Raw genomic sequence first — 18420 nt, forward strand, 5'->3', positions numbered from 1 at the left:
GGCTTTTCAGTGTTACCCTGGTCCTGCCTGTCTTTTCCTCACTCAATACCAAGCTTGAACGAACCCCCAGCTAATTCAGACAATTACCATCACCAATAAACATATGTCTTATTTCCAGTCTGAATTTGTCTAGCTTCAACTTCCAGCCATTGGATCTTGTTACACCTTTGTCTGCTAAACTGAAGAGCCCATCATAAAATATTTCTTCCCCATGTACTTACAGACTGATCAAGTTATCCTTTAACTTTATCTTTGTTAAGCTAAGAAGATTGAGCTCCTTGTATCCATCACTATAATTACAGGTTTCAGAGTAGCAGCCGTGTTAGTCTATATCCACAAAAAGAACAGGAGTACTTCTGGCACCTTAGAGACTAACAAATTTATTTGAGCATAAGCTTTCACAGAAGCACAAGACCTCCTGGTGCCAGAAGAACCCTTAGCTCCTAAGGTAGCATCTCTTGTAGCTGGGGCACTAATTTGAAATTGACTTCAGAACAGCAGCAGACTGCTTTCAAGGCAGGACTTCAGTCAGAATCATCCTCATGGAGTTCTCCATAAAAAATAATTTCAGTCGGGCATCACAGGCTTTTTGCTCAAGAAAAATATCTACAAATTGAGCATTTATGACCTTCCCTTAGACAAGAGAGGCATTTAGTATGTTCATCGTTTTAAGGCATAGCTGCCTCACAGGCAGGGTACATTTTAAAACCTGGAGACCTAACTTAGGCCAACAGACCACCACATTGGTGCCAATGTGAGACTTCAAAACAAAAAGTCCCATCTTTGGGAATGAAACTAACTACTAAACCCATTCTAAGAAAGCTACAGGGAAGCAGTCAGATAGCACACACCATCTCACTGCTATGTGTGGTAAGGAAACGAGTGGTGTCTGGGGCTTCTTTTCTCCTTATGCCCTCCTTGGAAGTGGGAGGAGGGGGGCACAGGCAGAGACCCAACATACGCTGCTGAACAAAAGAATCCAAGCTCATGCACATGGGGGACACACACCTTCAGTGATATCATTGTAGATAAAATACTAGAAGAACTACATTAGGAATCGATTTTGATTACTGTATGAGGCTGAAGCTAACAAATTTGACCTTAAACTGCCTATAAATGCAATAATGTTAACTGTTTGTCAAACATCCCCATCAAAAGAAGGGTACACTACAGTGACAACCACAATTGCTGCAGTAACACTATTGCAAAATGAACTGTTACTGCACAATACTGCAGTACTATTTTTTAATTGAAGGATGGAGGAGTAAAGGATCCAATTAACAGAAAGAGCTACTTTAAAATTTAAAAGCCTTTCGAGACAGTGTCCCTTTTAAGATGTATCTAATGGTTCTTCAAGAGAAAGCAAGCATATCAATTTGTAAAAGGAAAGCCAGCATCCTTAGCCAACATGTCAAGTGTTGCTGGTATCATATGATCAATTTAAACACCGTTAATTTTTCACCTTGAAAAGAAGCAAGAATATTAAACTACTAATGTTCACTATCTTTTACCAAATGGAAAGCACAGTACTTGCCAGCTAATTACTTACAATACATTTTACTGTACCTGAAAGAGGTAGCAACCCAACTTGGAGAGCTTGCAGAGTTGTTTTTACCACTGGGAATGGACTGTGGAACAGACTTTTTCAGTGCTGATGATCCCTCACATAATTTCATCTCTTTATTAGAATGTGGGGCTTTTATACTCTGAACATACATTTTGTCTTTCATCTGAAACATAAAAGAATTCGACTGAAACAGGTTTTTTTCCCCATTTAGAAAAGGGTGATGTTAGAAGTGACATAAATTGTAAATATTAAAGTATACATGAAGAGGATCTACAGGAAATATCAGAAGCAGCAGATGCATTTTAATTAATCCCAGCTCAATTTGCATTATTTATATTATTTTTAATTGACAACATACATCAAAAAACATGACCTCAGAACTATGTTCAAATACATTACTGATAAACTAGTGTAATACTACTCCTAGAGATTTGTTACAGGTCTAAAATAACAATTTTGATACCTGAGACTAACATGCACACAGATTTGCATTAGTCTCAATTCTTGTCAACTTCATTTCTCTTTATAAATCAATCATCTCTTTAATTACCCTCTTAAAATTACCTTCTCCTGTAATCTTTTTACCAAATACATCAGGCTAAGAAAATTAGCTTTATTTTACTAAATCAGAGGTTCCTTTGAGATAAAAATGAGGTAGGGATTTTAAACAATATAAAACTAAGACATCAGAGAGTTGAAATTTTCAAAAAACAAAAAGGGTATAATGAAATATGGTGTTTAAAAACTCCTGATACCATACACAAACAAAATATCAGCACTATCTATTAAAACCACAGAGGATTTTTGTTTATTTTAACAAACAAACAAGCACTTTAAAACTATTTCAGGATGAGAATGTGACTAAATTGTCTTTATAAAAGGCACACACAAAAAAACAAGGTTTGCATTTTTTTAAAAAAATACACATAGAAAAGTAAGATAATTATGATGATAATAATAAAGTAGATTTTTAGGAACCAAAATACCTCAGTCTTATCTGCTTGAAATCCTGTTGTGAAGTCGGGGGACTGTAAGTCTCTGGGACTACTCACTCCTGCATAACTACCTTCGGAATCAGATGTCAGCAATTCTGGAAGTGACTCCACAGAGTTAACTTTATCCAATTTTATTAAACCTAAAATGTATTGGATAAGAATATAACATAGAACTATATCATGAAAAGCAGGATTGTTATACAATGGTTATATAAGAAAACATACAGAACTGGAAGGTTGCATCATATTTTGAACATAATACAATTATAAAACTATAAACTATAAATATAATACTAAAAAGAGTAGCTCATTATATAATCCTATACAGTTGCAGATAACCATCAATTTTCAAGCATCATTGTGCAGAATAAAATAGCTTCCCCATCTCTTCCTTTCTCTAATCTGATTCACACAAACTATTTGCTTGAAAAAGGAATGTACGTATTTACTTTTTCTATTTCTCACCAACTTGACAATGAAAAACAGGCTAATCAGTTTCCAGTCATTTTCTTTCAGGGTCTCAAGCAGTGATTCAATGTTTGGGCTGCCAATGTTACAGGGGAATATTTAAGTTATGGGGGGAAGAAAAAAGGGAAAATGCCCTTTAGTCTTAGTTTTATAAAAGGCTTGTTTTCCTAAAAATTAAGTTTGGGGCCAAAGTTAAGAATCCCTTTAAAAAGAGAAGAAAAAACAGTATCACTTAATTCTATAATTCATTAAACAAACATTATAATCCATACCGGATACTTACAAAAAAAGTTGTGTGTTAAGTAAGAAATTCTTCTAAAGATGAACAGATAGCAGAAGTATAGTATTTCATATTGAAGTTGATGCTAGACTTTGTGATGCCTGAAAGAAAAGTTCATTTGCCACTAACCTGTAGAGGGTGGACTCTGAATAATATCTGAAAGATTATATCCTCCAGAGCTGTCCGATCGTCTTCGTGGCTTCTTTTTAGCCCTTGTTTTTGCCTTTTTGAGAAGAGCTTCCCTATGCAAAACATTTTTATATTTGAGGTGTCTTTAGAAATAAAGTAAATATGTTTTAATCACTCAGATAATATGAAAGCTTATTTATAGACTGGGTTGTTAGCTGCAGTTATGATTATATATAGTGCATCCAGTGTGTGTGCATGAGCATGACAAGTCAAACTAAACTACTGGTGAGGTAGATGTATCAAGATTAATATTTAGCGTTTCTTCTCATACAGTCTTGACACTTACACGTTCATTAAACCAGATATGGACTTTTGAACTAGCATGTGGATTTAGCACTCCTTATATGTAAGATATGAGTAAATGGTGATGGTGAAAGAATAATTGTAAGAAAAGACACATGATTGGAGTCAAAAAGATGCCTATGGGTGGGTCACAGCAATGGAGATTGAACCTCAGATCCATAGTTGACTAATTTAAATCAAAGTAATATACATCACTCAGTAGAAAGCCTCAATTTAAATAAGTGATATTAGTCAACGTTTCCATTTGTTCTTCAGTTATTTTCTAAAGAAAGGTGCTTTCTCATTGGTTGATAACACCTTTAAAACATGTTTATTTACAACTAAATAGAGCCTTTACACTAGATTTGGTACATCCTTTTGCTACCTAGGATGGTATAATGTAACTATATACATTTATTTAAGTAATTATATAGCTTAATATTTTCAGATTCTTATTAACTGTACATTTTAGTAGGTTAGAAAATGGTGAATGATGTCGCTTATTTACTAGATAATATAAGTTTTTGCTCATGATTTGTGTCAAGCGGCATTCTAATGGAAACTGGAATTTAAACAAACACAAATTATTTTTATTAAACAAAACCACCATAAATGTTTTGGATACATAAACTTCTCTCATTAAAACATGTTCCACATTTACAACTAAATAATTTACTAAACAGAGATTAACTGTAGTCAGTTAGTTAAACTGATTATTTCAGGTCAGCCTGGAGAAAATTTCAAATGTATTTAAGAGAAAGTGAATGGAGCGTAGGTTTCTACTCATCTATATCTCATTTCCAAGAGACTGTCTCCTACGTTACTTAGGCTGACCCCTACTGTACCATAATTATAAAGCTTGACCTCACAAGTTAGACATTTTCCCCTGATTCTCTCTTTATACAGAAAAGCAGCCTTTAAACTCAAAGTTTTTGATGGAGACTCATGGATTTAGCATATTTATTTTTTTATGTAAAATGTTTTGAGAGACTATAATAAATTTGGAACATAACATTTTGTATTTAACTCACATTTCATTTTAAAACAGATTTTCTTAAAAGAAACATAATTTAAACAGTTAAAAAAAATCTGATTTTAAAAAATTTAATTTTTTTTTAAGCAAGCACTGATTTTTATCTACCCTGCTCAACTTTCTAGATCTAAAACTATGTGTCTTGATTGCCTAAGCTAAAACACCTAAGTCTGTGAGCTTAAAGCCATTAGTAGATTCAAACCTCTCTATGGCCCAATCACTAGTGAGAGACAGAGAGCCACACTGAGTAAGCATATGCAACCTACGCAGATATTCAGGGAAGCTTGAACAAGATCTGTGCGATCTACTGAAATAGTACAATAATGAGTTCACTGAACCAAATGATAACCTTTGGTGTCTTAATAAGACTACTATTAACTCTGTTAAACAGTAGTATGACTGATAGCTAAGTAGGGTGTTGCTCTACAGTACAAACACGGACTCCAAAATAACATTATTACACTGGTAGTGTAGTTTGTGAACAGTCATGTAGACAGGATGCTTATCCTTAGTCAAACAACTGGAAAAAGTGGGGGGAAAAAAATCCGAACAGCTTTTATTTACTGTACCAAAAATTAAAGCTTTAAGAGAGTTACATGACCCATAACTGACTACAATATTCCTATTTAATAGAACTTCTTGCCCTTTTAAAGTACATTATTACAATTGTTATGTGTAAAGGTCCAAGAATGAAATAAAGTGAAGGACACAATGAAACAGTTGTACAGGACTCCTGATAAGGCTTAGGTACTTTGAGACACTTTAAGACAAAAAGTCAAGCCTCCCAAAAAGAGCCAAAAAACTTTTTACACTATTGCAATAATTATCAAATGTAATATACCTTTGTGGTTACACTGCATTATATAGTTTTAATCTTAGCCAATCATTCTTTTTCCTATATTTCCTATTTTATCCAGGCTCCTACACAATAGTGACATGTAAAACAGATTTTTAAAGTCAACTTTATATATTCATATTTTTAGTCTTCTTCATTTCTCCTGAAACATCCACTAGGTGGACGAATAAGGGTTTAATTAAACCATTTCTGAAGCCTCAAGTGGAAGATGAACAGGAACACGACTACTGATTAACTGCGTAATATGAATTTTAAAAGCAATAACCCAATTCTGATGCGTCAAAACTTGGAAGTTTTGTTACGTTCCTCTTCTGTGCTAAATGTGGTATGCTGCAGCATTATTTGCATAAGTGGTGCTTACTTCTTCCATAAGTATTTTCCAAAGAGAAAAACTTTAGAATATTCAAACAGATGTTTAATAAATTATTTGAACAAAGGTTTGCCAAGGTTCTAGATCATCAGCTTTTTAAAACTATATATACATAATGGAGCCAGTAAATAAATAAAATAAAAATTGTTTCCTACAGCTTGGTTCATGGGACCCTATGAAGTACTGCAGGATTCAGTAGGTCTTCCAAACGTCCGATACTTTGTGAAGAACTGTATGCAAGTCCTCATCAAGTATTAGTTGATACCATTGTGTATGCTAATATTACCAGTGCTTCTGTGGAATACTGCAAGCAGCAAGAGGGAATCTAGAAAAAAGTTATCTAAGACTGGAGGAAGATATGCAAGTGATGTTATGCATACACACTCTTCGGTCAAAGATCATATGCAGAGAAGAGTACAACGACAGGAGAGACAAAGGAGGAAAAATGGTTTTGTGATTTAAAAAAATAGTACTAGGAGCCAAGAACTGTTCTATTCCTAGTTTCCTTTGCATACAAGGAACTATAGCTGACCAAGACAAATTTTCCCAAAGAAATGCATCAAAAATTTTTGATAATTTTTAATCAGCTCCACAAATCACTTAATAGTGACAGTTTCCAGATACTGAAAATGGGGAACATGCATATTTATCTCAAAGTTGTAGCATTTAAACTCATTTCTGTTTGTAAGTGGTTTGAAACCCTCTGACAGAAGGTGGCATAGAAATGCTTAGTATTATTATTGAACAATTCTTGAATTCTCAGTTCTTACACTTATCATAAAATGTCACTACTACTCTTCTCCACAGATATACTCTGCTGGAAAATATGTAAATGGTGTTGTGCAATAGGAGGTAGTGTTGCCTAGTGGATAGTGCACCAGACTTTCAGGAGACATTAATTCTGTTCCAAGCTCTATTAATAACCTACTAGGTGACCATGATCAAGTCACTTCACCTCTGTTCTTCAGTTTCCATATTTTTTGTAAAATTTAATAATGATGCCAACCTCCTTTGTAAGGCACTTCAAAATCAACTGCTGAAAAGTGTTTTTTTTTTTATTTTTATTATTCACACATTCTGTTCAGTAAGCCTCAAGTCATGATTCCATGATTCTCATGATTCCTGTTTGCTGCTTGCAAAGATACAGGAGTTAACTGAAGCACATGAAAGCGACATAATCATAGAATATTAGGGTTGGAAGAGACCTCAGAAGGTCATCTAGTCCAATTCCCTGCTCAAAGCAGGACTAACACCAACTAAATCATTCCAGCCAAGGCTTTGTCAAGACAGGCCTTAAAAACCAATAAGGATGGAGATTCCACCACCTCCTTAGGTAACCCATTCCATTCATCACCCTCCTAAATGAAACAGTGTTTCCTAATATCCTCCCTAATAGCCACCCCCACTGCAACTTGAGATCATTGCTTCTTGTTCATCATCTGCCACCACTGAGAACAGCCAAGCTCCATCCTCTTTGGAACTCCCCTTCAAGTAGCTGAAGGCTGCTATCAAATCCCTCCTCACTCTTCTCTTCTGCAAACTAAATAACCCCAGTTCCCTCAGCCGCTCCTCGTAAGTCATGTGCCCCAGTCCCCTAATCATTTTTGTTGCCCTCAGCTGGACTCTCTCCAATTTGTCCACATCCCTTCTGTAGTGGAGGGACCAAAACTCCAGGTGTGGCCTCACCAGTGCCAAAGACAGGGGAATAATCACTTCCCTTGATCTGCTGGTAATGCTCCTATTAATACAGCCCAATATGCCGCTGGCCTTCTTAGCAACCAGGGCAGCTTATCTTCCACTGTAATCCCCAGGTCCTTTGCTGTTTAGCCAGTCAGTCCCCAGCCTGTAGCAGTGCATGGGATTCTTCCTTTCTAAGTGCAGGACTCTGCACTTGTCCTTGTTGAACCTCATCAGATTTCTTTTGGCCCAATCCTCCATTTGTCTAGGTCACTCTGGACCCTATCCCTACCCTCCAGTGTATCTACCTCTCCCCCCCTTTTCAGTGTCATCTGCAAACTTGCTGAAGGTGCAATTAATCCCATCATCCAGATTATTAATAAAGATGTCAAACAAAACCGGCTCCAGGACCGACCCCTAGGACACTCTGCTTGATACCGGCTGCCAACTAGACATCGAGCCGTTGATCACTACTCGTTGAGCCCAACAATCTAGCCAGCTCTCTATCCACCTTTAGTCCATTCATCCAATCTATACTATTTTAACTTGCTGGCAAGAATACTGTGGGAAACCATATCAAAAGCTTTGCTAAAGTCAAGATATATCACATCCACTGCTTTGCCCATATCCACAGAGCCAGTTATCTCATCATGGAAAGCAATCAGGTTGGTCAGGCATGACTTGTCCTTGGTGAATCCATGTTGACTGTTCCTGATCATCTTCCTCTCCTCCAAGTGCTTCAAAATGGATTCCTTGAGGACCTGCTCCATGATTTTGTTGGGTTCTGAAGTGAGGCTGACCAGTCTGTAGTTCCCCAGGTTCTCTTTCCTCCCTTTTTTAAATGTGGGCACTATATTTGCCTTTTTCCAATCATTCAGGACCTCCCCCGATTGCCACAAATCTTCAAAGATAATGGCCAATGGCTCTGCAATCACATCAGCCAACTCCCTCAGCACCCTCAGATGCATTACATCTGGACCCATGGACCTGTGCATGTCCAGCTTTTCTAAATAGTTCTTAACCTGTTCCCTTGCCACTAAGGGCTGCTGACCTCCTCCACATAGCTCAGTCGGTAGAGCGTCAGGCTCTTAATCTGAGGGTCCAGGCACTCAGCTTCCCTGGCTGGGATGATTTAGTTGGGAACTGGTCCTGCTTTGAGCAGGGGGTTGGACTAGATGACCTCCTGAGGTCCATTCCAATCCTGATATTCTATGATACTTTGCTGCCCAGTGCAGCAGTCTGGGAGCTGACCTTGTCTGTGAAGACCAAGGCAAAAAAAGCATTGAGTACTTCAGCTTTTTCCACATCATCTGTCACTAGGTTGCTTCCTCCATTCAGTAAGGGTCCCACACTTTCCCTGACCACCTTCTTGTTGCTAACATACCTGTAGAGACCCTTCTTGTTACCCTTCACATACCTTGCTAGCTGCAACTCCAATTGTGCCGTGGCCTTCCTGATTACACCCCTGTGTACTCGAGCATTATTTTTATACTCCTCCCTAGTCATCTGTCCAAGTTTCCACTTCTTGTAAGCTTCCTTTTTGTGCTTAAGCTCACTGAAGATTTCACTGTTAAGCCAAGCTGGTCGCCTGCCATATGTGCTATTCTTTCTGCACATCGGGATGGTCTGTTCCTGCACCCTCAATAAGGCTTCTTTAAAATACAGCCAGCTCTCCTGGACTCCTTGCCCCCTTATAATAGCCTGCCCATCAGCTCCCTAATGGAGTCTAAGTCTGCTTTTCTGAAGTTCAGGGTCAATATTTTGCTACTCTCCTTTCTTCCTTTCCGTCCTCAACCATCATGGTCACTGCTGCCTAGATCGCCACCCACTTCTACTTCCCCTACCAATTCTTCCCTGTTTGTGAGCAATAGGTCAAGAGGAGCATGGCCCCTAGTCGGTTCCTCCAGCACTTGTACCAGGCAGTTGTCCTCAACACCCTACAAAAACTTCCTGGATTGTCTGTGTGTTGCTGTATTGCTCTCCCAGCAGATGTCAGGGTGATTGAAGTCCCCAGTTAGAACCAGGGCCTGTGATCTGGAAACTTCAGTTAGTTGTCTGAAGAAAGCCTCATCTACCTCATCCTTCTGATCCGGTGGTCTATAGGACACACCCACCACCACCACATCACCCTTGTTGCTCACACCTCTAAACTTAACCCAAAGACTCTCAACAGGCTTTTCTCCAGTTTCAAACTAGTGCTCTGAGCAATTATACTGCTATCTTACATACAATGCAACTCCTCCACTTTTTCCTCCCATACCTGTCCTTCCCGAACAGTTTATAGCCATCCATGACACTGCTCCAGTCATGTGAACTGTCCCACCAAGTTTCTGTTATTCCAGTCACATCATAGTTCCTTGATTGTGCCAGGACTTCCAATTCTTCCTGCTTGTTTCCCCAGGCTTCTAGCGTTTGTGTACATGCACCTAAGACAACTTTGCCCTACTTTCTCAGTATGCATCAGGAGGCTTCCCATCTTGTACCCTCCTCCTTGCGTTTCCTCCTGGTATCCCACTCCATCACCCAGGGGCGGCTCTAGACCCCAGCGCGCCAAGCAGGCGCGTGGGGCGGCCCTTTCCCGGGGGGGCGGCATTTGGCTCCGGTGGACCTGCCGCAGTCATGTCTGCAGCAGGTCCACCGGAGCCCGGGATGAGCGGAGCTGCCGCAGGCATGACTGCGGCGGGTGCCGTGGTCCCGCGGCTCCGGTTGAGCTCCCGCAGTCATGCCTGCGGCAGCTCCGCTCATCCCGGGCTCCGGTGGACCTGCCGCAGGCATGCCTGCGGGAGCTCAACCGGAGCCGCGGGAAGAGGGGACCCGCCGCGGGACCGGGGAAGGGCGGCGCAGCGCACCGCGCTGCTTGGGGCAGCCTGATTTCTAGAGCCGCCCCTGCCATCACCATCCCCCGGTGAACTTAGTTTAAAGCCCTCCTCATTACGTAAGCAAGCCTGCCTGCGAAGATGCTCTTCCCTCTCTTTGTTAGATGGATGCCATCTCTTCCTAGCAATCCTTCTTCCCAGAACAACATCCCTTGGTCGAAGAATCCAAAACCCTCTCTCTGACACCACCTGCATAACCACACGTTCACAATACATAAGCTACAATAGGACAACAAGAGCCCAACTCCTTTGTAGGGGCCGCACAGAACTCCATACATCTAGGTGCACTCTGTGCATACACCTGACTTTACCTACTACAATTCTACTAATAGTGCCACCAGTCAGAATGAGTGGGAGGAGAAAAGGAACTAGCAGGAGTCTACCACATTTCACTGCACAGAGAGCTCTGAAAAACCTAAGGTCAGTCTGGTCAGACATCAAAGGGAAAAAGCTTATTTACATTTTAGATGGAAAAAAAGAAAAAAAATTTTAAAGCTTGTAGTATGAGGCTCATTTGCAGATAAAATTTCTCTTACATTGAGCTTTAATACAGTACAGCAGATGTAGACTTCTCCAGCCCTCAACTATCATTAATTTTGGTTTCTTAAACATTGTTTCTAAATGCAGATTTTCCATAGAATATTAAATAGATGTCCTCTCCTCTCTCTTTGGTGATCTTATTTGTTCCCATGGCTTCTGCTACCACTTGAACACGGATTACTGCCAAATGCATCCTCTTCTACCCATGATCTCTCATGCTCCATCTAGTCACAGATCTGTGCCTGCCTCTGACACCTCTTCCTGGACTCAGCAAGTCTAAAACTGGGTTTATCATGTCTCCTTCAAAGCCTTCTGCTCTTGAACCCCTTTTGTTAATTGCACCACTATACATCTTGCTACACAATCTCACAACATGGAATCATTTTCAAATCTTCTCCAATCTCAAGACCCAGATTCACTGGATCTTGCCACTTCTTCCTCTAGTCTCTAAAATTTGTTAATTCCCCTCTTACTCCCTATTTCTTATGCTTTGGTTACTTTAACACTCTCCTCTCAAGCCACCTACGCTCTCATCTTTCTATTCCAACTACAGTCCACTCAAAACACTGCCACCCCACTCCCAATCAAAGGAGTTTTCCTTTTGACATCATCTCCTCTTCCTCCTCAAATCACTTCATTGGATTATCCCCACTGCATTTAAAGTTTATGCTTATCTTTAGTTTCAAGGAGCTCCATAACTCAGCTGCTGCCTACATAACTACCCTCATCTTCACTCAGCCTAAATATCATTCTGAACTTCTCCTTTTGCCACCCTTGCTCAACCCATTTTAACTGAGAAAGATGGAAGGAGAGTACTTCATTACTGAAAAGACTTTGAAAACCGATTCTGGAACCTGCATTTCTTCCACATTTCTTCTATTTTTGTATTTTAATTCTATCTAATGCTCTTGACTTTTAGCTGTGAAAAGAGCTAATTGGTATCCAACAAAAAAAAGATACTGCTATGTGTAGTTCACTTGTTGGAGTGATGAATTCCAAGAACTAGAGGCCAACTATTTCAGCAATCAAAGAAAGAAAACATAAGACTCACTGAGATGTTAGTTCTGTATTCGTTTCTTCTTTCAAAAAGACAAAGTTTTCTCTGTCATCAGGCTCCAAAGAGCTGATGTCAGGTCCATCTTGATATGGAGTAATCACTCTCCTGACCATAGCTGGAATCTGCGATATCAAAAGTTAATGTTACACTGCTCCTCTTAAGCTGTGTACTAGAAAGCATACTATTTCTTGCAGAAGTACAAGATCAGTGGTTCTCAAAACTTCTGTTTTTCGCGGACCACTTGAAAATTGCTAAGGGTCTCGGCGGACTACTTAATGATCTTTCCAAATGTTGTTTGTACCATTAGCTAGCTAACTATTGTAATGCAGTTTGGATAAAAGCACTATATAAAAACAAAAACAAAAAAACCCTTAATAATAAACAACTTTTTTTGTTCTAGAAATAACAGCACACAACTCATATTTTAATATCAGTAGTCTTACCTTTCTAATGTGATGGATGTGCCCTCTCTCCCCTACCGCAGCAGCCCTCAAGCTGGGGCTAGGAAGGATGGAGGTCTCTCCCGCGCCACAGCAGCCACAGAGCTGAGGCTGGGGAGGAGGGCCATCTCTCCCTAGCAGCCACAGACCTGGAACTAGGGAAAGTCGCCTCTTTCTCCGGCCACCACAGCCCCGCACGTCCCAAATTCCCGCCACTCCCTCTTCTCACCCCACTGCCCCCTCCCACCTACCATCTATTCCCCCCCCCCAGGCTGCTAGCTCACCGTACATTTGCATCTTCCCCAGGGTCCAGGCACCTAATTAGTGGAGCAACGCCTGTGCGGCTCCACTAATTAGGGGGGTAACCCTCCATTCTCTCGTGTGCGGGCACCCAGGTGCATACCTTAGAGGGAACTATCCGCAGACCACTGGTGGTCCACGGACCCCAGTTTGAGAACCTCTGTACCAAATTATAATCACTTGAATACATAATTTTAGAATCCAGGTAATATCACCAGTATGCATTACAGCCTACAAGCCCAAGGAAATTTATAATTTAAAAACAAACAAACAAACAAAAAAACCCATACACACAAACACTTGCAGATCCACACACCACACATTCTCGAATTCTTTTAAAGAAAACAGAGGATCAGAACTCACTTAATTCAAACTGACTAGAATACTTAGAATCATAGAATATTAGGGTTGGAAGGGACCTCAGGAGGTCATCTAGTCCAACCCCCTGCTCAAAGCAGGACCAATCCCCAGATTTTTGCCCCAGTTCTGCAAATGGCCCCCTCAAAGATTGAACTCACAACCCTGGGTTTAGCAGGCCAATGCTCAAACCACTGAGCTATCCCTCCCAATGGCACAGATTTATGCACACATCACAATCTCTTACCATTAAAGTATGAAAGAAGAAAAATAGTTTATACTGTATGCTGACTCTGCCTTGCTTACTAGCAAAGTTTCACTCAGTTCTTTTATTTCACTTAATATTAATTCTTCCTACACTGCCCTACTAATATTAGAACAGGAAAGCAGAATTAGATGCTCTTGGAAGCTACCAATTCTGCTAAAAAATGGAAGTGTTACCTCTTCCCCCATGCACCACAAATTCTTCCTCTGCACAGAATTACCTGACACTTGTTTGTTCACTAAAGCCAATTTAGAACATATGTTTTGTGGTGCCATTAATACCATTAAATGCATATAACTGCTAGTATTAATGGAACTCAGAATTACGCATGTTGCAGTGGCAATAAATGTGTAACTATCAGAAAATTTCAGAAGTAGAGAAGAATTAAGAAAATACAGATTAAATTTATTTCTGGATTAACATCCCACCACCCACCTGATGAGCAGTTGGCACATATTTATCAGTTTAACTCAATGTTCATTTTAAAAGTAGTCACTTTTCACTGAACTAGGTATAGCTTACCATTTTTCTGTAAGACACAGAAAGGTCCTTCAAAACTTCATCACTTAAGACGTCCAGAGTCCTAAATTAAGACACATAGTTATAGCCTTGGTCTCATTTACCATTTGATTCAAATTGAAGGACATCTGTTCAAAAGGATTCAAATAATCACAGTTCAGGGTACACATATGTAGAGGTGATAGCATTAGATATTATGGTGATGGGCACTAACATCCTACTTTAGCTGTATCATCAAATGTTTAAGTACTTTCTCATCTACCTTTTGCCTACTTGTTTGGCTCCTTTGCCACACCTTGTATATTCTAACAATCCAAGGCATTAAGTAGTTTCTAACAAGCAAGTTGTTGGGTTTTTTTTAATCAATTTGCTACACAACGAGTTTGTTTGGGATATGGTGAAGATTAAACCCTTTAAGTAAAATTATTGTTGCAGGTAATAAAAATTGAGGTCTTTGCTTTAATCTCATTTACTTGCTTGTAACATATTATAAAACCTACTGTGTGTGAATAAAGCAATTATTTTAAAGAGAAATTGTTTACACTGAAACTGCAACAATTATCATGTATGTAAAAAATACCAACATGATGCTCATGACTAGAGCTGAGTAAACTGGGTTTTTGGTTCAACCAGCAAATTATAGACTCAGACTTTAAGGTCAGAAGGGACCATTATGATCATCTAGTCTGACCTCCTGCACAGTGCAGGCCACAGAATCTCACCCACCCACTCCTGTAACAAATCCCTAATCTATGTCTGAGTTACTGAAGTCCTCAAATTGTGGTTTGAAGACCTCAAGCTGCAGAGAATCCTCCAGCAAGTGACCCGTGCCCCATGCTGCAGAGGAAGGCGAAAAACCTCCAGGGCCTCTGCCAATCTGCCCTGGAGGAAAATTCCTTCCCAACCCCAAATATGGCCATCAGTTAAGCCCTGAGCATGTGGGCAAGACTCACCAGCCAGCACCCAGGAAAGAATTCTCTGTAGTAACTCAGATCCCATCCCATCTAACATCCCATCACAGACCACTGGGCATACTTACTTGCTGATAATCAAAGATCAATTGCCAAATTAATTGCCAAAATTAGGCTATCCCATCATACCATCCCCTCCATAAACTTATCAAGCTTAGACTTAAAGCCAGATATGTCTTTTGCCCACACTACTCCCCCTGGAAGGCTGTTCCAGAACTTCACTCCTCTAATGGTTAGAAACCTTCATCTAATTTCAAGTCTAAACTTCCTAGTGTCCAGTTTAAATGGAAAAGAATCACAGAAAATAGTCTGTTCCAAAAATGTTTGGCATGTGTCAGCGAATTGGAAAAGTTTGTTTTGGTCCATCTTCAAGAAACTACGCGTTCCCCCAACCCTCTCCTCCCCTCCCCCCTTTAATACGTAGCCCAAAGCTCAGGGCACTCGCCTGGGATGTGGGCAACTCAGGTTTGAATCCCTACTCTGAAATATGGACTTGAACTCACATCTCTCCCTGCCAGGTGCTAGGCTATTCCAGAGTAGGTTACTCTCGATCTCTGCTCTTGAAGCTGTTCCAATTTTGTATAAATACTCAAATACTAATTGGGCCAAATAGAGGGACAGAGTGAGAACGATTCAATAGCCTGGTGATTAAGGCACTCCACTGGGAGGTAGGAGGTGTGGATTTAAATCTTCTCTGCTTGATTCAGAGGAGGGATTCAAGTCCCTACTCCAGAGCAAGGATTCAAACCTGTGTTTTCCACATCTCTGGCAAGTGCCCTAGCTCCTCGGCTCAAGTTAGAGAGGGCGATGGAAGGACAAACAGTTTCCTGAAGCTGATCTTGGGGAAAAAAACCTTTTTATATACAAAAATCTCAGGCAAAAACAATGATAAATTTAGGGTTGTTCAGCGAATGAACTATTCGTCTCAAAAATTTCGTCTAGCCCTACTTATAACCATTTTGAAATGTCTTCCAGAACTACCTTGCAGGTCGCCATTCTTAGGCCTGATTCAAAGCCCACATCAATGGAAAGACTCCTACTGACTTATCTCAATGGGCTTTGAAACAGGCTCTTTTTGCCTCAGGATTACAGAAGTAACACTTTATTATGTGTTGGAGTACAGGTGAAACAGGTACATAACTTGCAAGATAGTGAACAGTAGTTTCAGCACAAGTGAATACCATTGCAGCTGAGGATTTTTGGTTATATTCTCAACTATGACTCATGTAACATTTCCTGATAATTCTTCCAACAGTTCCACACTTTTGCAGTATTGCATACTGTAACACCTACATCCACTCTTACCTCGCTTCAAGCAAGGCTGCCATATTTAGTCCTATGAACTGCAAGCAGGATAGTTTTAACTGTTCAGCGCTGTATGTTGCTGAAAACTCCAGCAGCTCGGCAGCATTCTTTAAAGTAACTGGAAAGAAGAAACATCACGGACTTAACTAGACAACATACTGCAATTTTGTTTTGTAATCACTTATTACTTCAAGATATACAGTACGAATGGGGGAAAATCAGGTTATGAAAAAGAATAAAAATAAACCCTTTTCCTGGTTCATTAGACAGAAGCACTAATGCTTAAGTGGCTCTGACTCCACCCAAGGCAACACTTATGTAGCATGAATTTGACTGATGCTTTACAGAAATAGAAAAGATTGTAGGCTTTTCATAGCTGGGACTATCTAAACACAGATCAGCTTTGGAAATGGAGCTAACAGACAAAGGGAGTGAGAAACATAGGTTAAAACAATAACATTAATAAATTTATATTGTTAACAAAGCTTAAACTCCAACATTTTCCCATAGCTGAGATGGGAATTAGGTAAAAACATGAAACAAATTGTGTAGTGCCTTAAAAAAGTGAGGACAAGGAGTTTGAATTTGATGAGGTAAGAGACCAAGAAGTAAAGATACTTGAAGTGAAGTGACATGATTGAAGTTTCACGCCAAGAAGATTATTTTAGCTCTAGAATGTTGGGCAGTCTGAAGGGGGTGTGGCTACACATGTCCAGGCAAGAGAGAACAGTGACATGAACTGTAGATTCATTCCTTCCTTTCCATAGCCACAGCCAGAGTTAAGAAGTGTCATACTACAACTCACAAAAAAAGCTCAACCCTTACCATCTAAACAACTGGGTTTATTTTAACAAAACAAAACAAAAATGCAGCCACTTCATTAAGAAACATAGTAAAACACTCACGTTTTTCAGTAATGGCTACTTCACACATTTCTTTCAATCGAGATACAAGGAGTTGGTCTGCTACCACCAGAACATTACAAATAAATTCCACATTTTGAGAGTCTGGAAAATAAAGAAAAATTGCATGAGAAAGATGACTGGGTAAGTAGAAAAATGCTTCAGAAAAGTTCCAATGCAGACCAGTTTGCTCCACTGTTATTTGTGGGCATCATGGCAGAGGTAGTTTGTGAAGTGGGATTTAAAATAGGACAAAGTGGTAGTGGCTTTGCAAATCTGGTAGAGAAGGAGTTTTTCTTATGTATAAGGGGCAACATAGAAGAAAACACGGAGGTAAACGTGGGAAAAGCAGCAGATCATGGTGTCTTCAGCAAAACAAAGGCCGGGGGGCATGGGGAGAAGACAACACGTGGTAAAACCACAACTAACTCCAAAGTATAAAATGATATATTGTTAGGGGTTTACCAAATAATACATATGATTCAAAAGGCAATACAGTATCTTTTTAGTAAAAAATGTCATCTAATTGTGGTACTTACTGTACCACTTCCCCCATATCACACGAATGTCTCTAATTTGAAAGAGTTCACACTGTAGTGCATAATATCCAAACTTTCTGTTTCCTTCAGGTGTCTCTTCCTTGTTTATTAAAATGAAAATAGCAGAATTATTTGAAAGAGATCAAGCTGAAATTTATTTCTTTTAAAAACTCGCTGTCAATTGTTCATGTACCCAACTCTACAATTTCCAGAAACAAATATATTGGCAGCACCTTTTATTGCAGGAGCTTCATCTGTATAGATGTAATCCAGGATAACCTGCAGTATGTCAGAATGGATTGGCATTTCCAGAGCTGCACAACAGGATGCCTAAAGGAAAAAGGGATAAGAATTTCAATTTCAATTTCAAAAACTGCCCATTTAAAATCAAAGGTGATTACAAGGAATTACAAGGAAAACTCTGGTTCCTCTAAAACAAGTAGATCTCTCAAGAATCTCAACTCCTGCAGTACTGGATAGGTTTGAAGGATGGGACCCTATTCAGTTATCAGTACTGACGCTATATGCTGCTTTGGCAAGTCTGTTCTGACCAAAGTAGTCGGTGCTCGTGAGGATGACTTGGGGGACTCTGAGACCATATTGGAGACATGGCATCTTCGGGTACCAAGGCC

General features: G+C 39.8%; 1 protein-coding gene across 1 annotated transcript in view; it reads right to left on the reverse strand.

Annotated features, from left to right (window-relative positions):
- Positions 1-18420, reverse strand: part of IBTK (inhibitor of Bruton tyrosine kinase) — a 96157-nt gene that overhangs the window by 33407 nt on the left and 44330 nt on the right. Inside the window, exons 16-23 of the mRNA XM_045009840.1 lie at positions 18022-18118; positions 17253-17354; positions 16348-16465; positions 14075-14135; positions 12185-12312; positions 3440-3552; positions 2554-2702; positions 1567-1730 (exon numbers count right to left, since the gene is read on the reverse strand). Of these exons, the coding sequence (XP_044865775.1) occupies positions 1567-1730; positions 2554-2702; positions 3440-3552; positions 12185-12312; positions 14075-14135; positions 16348-16465; positions 17253-17354; positions 18022-18118 (932 nt within the window). The remainder of the gene's footprint in view (positions 1-1566; positions 1731-2553; positions 2703-3439; positions 3553-12184; positions 12313-14074; positions 14136-16347; positions 16466-17252; positions 17355-18021; positions 18119-18420) is intronic.

This window comes from Mauremys mutica, chromosome 3 (assembly GCF_020497125.1).
Source record: "Mauremys mutica isolate MM-2020 ecotype Southern chromosome 3, ASM2049712v1, whole genome shotgun sequence".
Taxonomy (NCBI): domain Eukaryota; kingdom Metazoa; phylum Chordata; order Testudines; family Geoemydidae; genus Mauremys; species Mauremys mutica.